General features: G+C 54.8%; 1 protein-coding gene across 1 annotated transcript in view; it reads right to left on the reverse strand.

Annotated features, from left to right (window-relative positions):
- Nucleotides 1-270: 270 nt before the first annotated feature.
- PQLC1 (PQ loop repeat containing 1) overlaps nt 271-3265 on the reverse strand; it is a 20530-nt gene continuing 17535 nt past the window's right edge. Inside the window, exon 4 of the mRNA XM_023526408.1 lies at nt 271-506. Coding sequence (XP_023382176.1) covers nt 286-506 — 221 coding nt within the window. The 3' untranslated portion in view covers nt 271-285. The remainder of the gene's footprint in view (nt 507-3265) is intronic.

Here is a 3265-nt window from a genome sequence, read left to right on the forward strand (position 1 = left end):
CACTCAGCGCCTTCCTCCGGCTCTGACGCTTCTGGCTCAACAGCTCTGGAGGACCAGCTCCCAGCCCCACGACAGCTACATGCTTCACGAGGGTGCCACCCTCCCGTCCTGTGTCACACTAACGCAGGGCTCAGGCATCGAGAGGTCAAAGGCCCGATGCGTTCACACCCGCACTGCTCTTTAACTGGCAGTTTTACAAATATCGTTGAAAACGAAGCGGCCAGACTTCGACACGTTTGACTTGCACTGGCCGCGGGGGCGCCCTGGCGGCGGGCGCGCGCGCGCCTACCTCATGCCCTCCGTGGACCGGTGGCGGTGGTTGCGGCACAGCTGCGGCACGCCCATCATGGCCTCGAGCAGCACCGCCAGGAAGCCCAGCGTCTCCACGAACACGGCCGAGTCGATGGACAGGTACGTGATGTAGCCCGCTGCGCCCGTGAAGGCCAGGACGCACTGCACGTAGTCCGCGAAGCTGCTCCAGTGCCAGAAGTGGCGAGGGTCAAAGTCTAGGGCGAGAGCGAGAGGGGCATGACCTAGACCCGCAGGCCGGGGCGGGAGCCGCGCGCGCATGCGCGAGGGCGGCGCGTCGGGGAGAGCAGAGGGCGCTTCGCCTTCTGCCTCATGTACGAACCTTGAGTGAAATCGGTCCAAAGACAGACAGACACTATATGTGTTCACTTAACGTGTGGAACCTAAAAAAGCTGAGCGCATAGACATAGTGAAGACAATGGTGGTTGCCTGTAACCGGGGTGGGAAATACGGAGATGCTGGTCCAAGGCGCAGACTTCCAGCTGAGATGAATACCGTGGGGTGTAACGCACAGCATGGTGACTATAACTGAAAACACTGTAAGACATACTTGAAAGTTCTTAAGAGAGTAGATCTAAATATTAAAACCACAAAAAACAGTAATTGTGTGTAGGGATGGAGGTGTTAACTAACCTTATCATCATGATCATTTTGTAACGTATACGTGTATCAAGTCATAACACTATACTCCTTAAACTTTTATATATCAATATCTCAATGAAGTTGAAAAATTAAATTTAAGTTGAAAATTTTAAAAACATCTGTGTTTCAAAGTATAGTCAACAAAATGAAAAGCCACCCCACAGACTGGGAGAAAATCTTTGCGAATCACATATCTAAGAAGGGACTTGTATCTAGAATATATAAAGAATATAACTGAAAAATAAAATCCAATTTTTAAAGGGGGCAAAGGAATCAAATAGACATCTCTCCAAAGAAGATATACAGATGGCCGATAAACACACGAAAATATGCTCAATGTCATTAGTCATTAGGGAAATGCAAATCAAAACCACACTTAGGTTCAACTCCGCACCCATCAGGGTGGCTACTATTAAAAAAACAATCAGACGATGGCGAGCGTCAGTGAGGCTGTGGAGAATGTGGGTCCCCCAGCACTGCTGGTGGGGATGCAGCATGCTGCAGTCGCTGTGGACAACAGCGCGCAGGTCCCTGAAAAAATTAAAAATAGAACTACCACCTGATCCAGCAACCCCCCTTCTGGGTATTTACCCCAAAGGATTGAAAGCAGAGTGTCAGACAGATATCTGCCCGCCGTGTTCACAGCAGCATTGCGCACAACAGCTGAGCCATGGGAGCAACCCGAGCGCCATCGAGAGATGAACGGGTAAGCAAAACGTGGCCCACCCGCACAGCGCAGTATTATTCAGCCTTAAACAGGAAGGAGATTCTGGAATACGCTACGACGTGGATGAACCTGGAGGGCATCGTGCTGAGTGAAATGAGCCAGACACGATAAAAACCAAAAAGTCCTGCGAGACTGCACGTCAGTTCAGAGCAGTCGACGTCAGAGACAGAAAGGGCCAGGATGGGCGCCTGAGGTGGCCAACAGGACTGGGGCACGTGTGGGCGCAGGGCCTGGGTCCCCAGGGGCCAGAGTAGTGCAGGGCTGAGCGCTGGGGGCAGCTGCTGGGCAGGACCTCTCAGGTCCTCTCTGCGGGCACCAATGAAGCCACGGCCACCGGCTCGTTACTCAGAATGGCTCGCTCCCCGCCAGCCCGTGCCGATCACTCCAGCCGGCCATTTTCTGCGGCTGGAAGAGTCGTGTGTACTCATTTGGGAGCAAGGCCAGCAAGCTGGCATAGGTCTTGAGGGCCACAAAGACTGCAGGCCTTCAACTCCTGCTTGGACAGAAGGTCTCCCAAGAGGGATGTGCCGGGGTCACGGCGGGCCACCCGCCCGTTTCCTTCAGGGCCCTGGTCTGCTGGTCTGCATCCCAACACACTGCAAAGCTGTTTCAGCCAAGCAGTTCATCCACGCAAACTGCCAGAAACTACACATCGGAGGTTAAAAATAACCCTGCAAGTCAACGTGCAGTCGCATGTCACCGGCTACCACGCAGGCGTCAACCCTGAGCGGAGGCCCCGCCCGCGGGCGCTGTGCTCGCTTCAGGGGCAGGAGGAACACGAAAATCCCGACGACCCAAGAGGCGTTTCTGGGAGGCTTAGAGCCCGTGGCCATTCACGGCGTGTGCGCCCTCCCCACAGGACACAGCCCCCCGCGGGCCCGCTGGGGGAGGAGGCGGGCACCCGGGGCGTCTGCTGCCACCGCGAGGCCACTGTGCTCCAAACATCTCCCTTCACTTGGTGGCGTTTGCCAGGACACCCGACTGCACTAAAAGGATCTATGAGAAGATCATGGTGGAAGGTTGGGAGCCAGAGTGACCTACATGTACAAAAAACTCACAAAAATTAATTTCATGCAACGAAACAATTTGTGGCAGGAAATAAGCCTCACAGATATGTTTTTAAGGGCTCCTTTTCGGAGTAAGGACTAGGCGCAGACGGGTGAACCCCAGCCCGCTCCTGCGCACGGCATGGCAGGCTGTCGCCCCCGGGCCTGGCCTGGACCGAGGCTCAGCAGGGTGGCCGGAAGCCCTGGGGCATAAAGGAACCCAGAGAGGGTTACATCACAGCGTGGGTCAGTCTCCTAGGGTTTAACGTCCGAGAAACTGCCCCCTCTGAGGATTACATCCAACTACCTCCTTTTAGGGACCGGAGATACACGAGCCCTTTGCGCAGTACTCACTGCGTGGGTGGCCGCTGGTAAACAGGGACGCCCCCTTTAGTCTGATAAAGCTGCAGCCACTCGAGTCGGAGTCCGAACTCTACAGAGCTCAGCGTCGCCTTTCTCAAATTATCAGTCCGCAGTCACAAACTTGAAGGTCTGCCAACAGGATAGCGACAGAAATGTGCGTCACTCCCCACAGCCACTG

Source organism: Pteropus vampyrus, unplaced genomic scaffold (assembly GCF_000151845.1).
Source record: "Pteropus vampyrus isolate Shadow unplaced genomic scaffold, Pvam_2.0 Scaffold852, whole genome shotgun sequence".
NCBI lineage: Eukaryota > Metazoa > Chordata > Mammalia > Chiroptera > Pteropodidae > Pteropus > Pteropus vampyrus.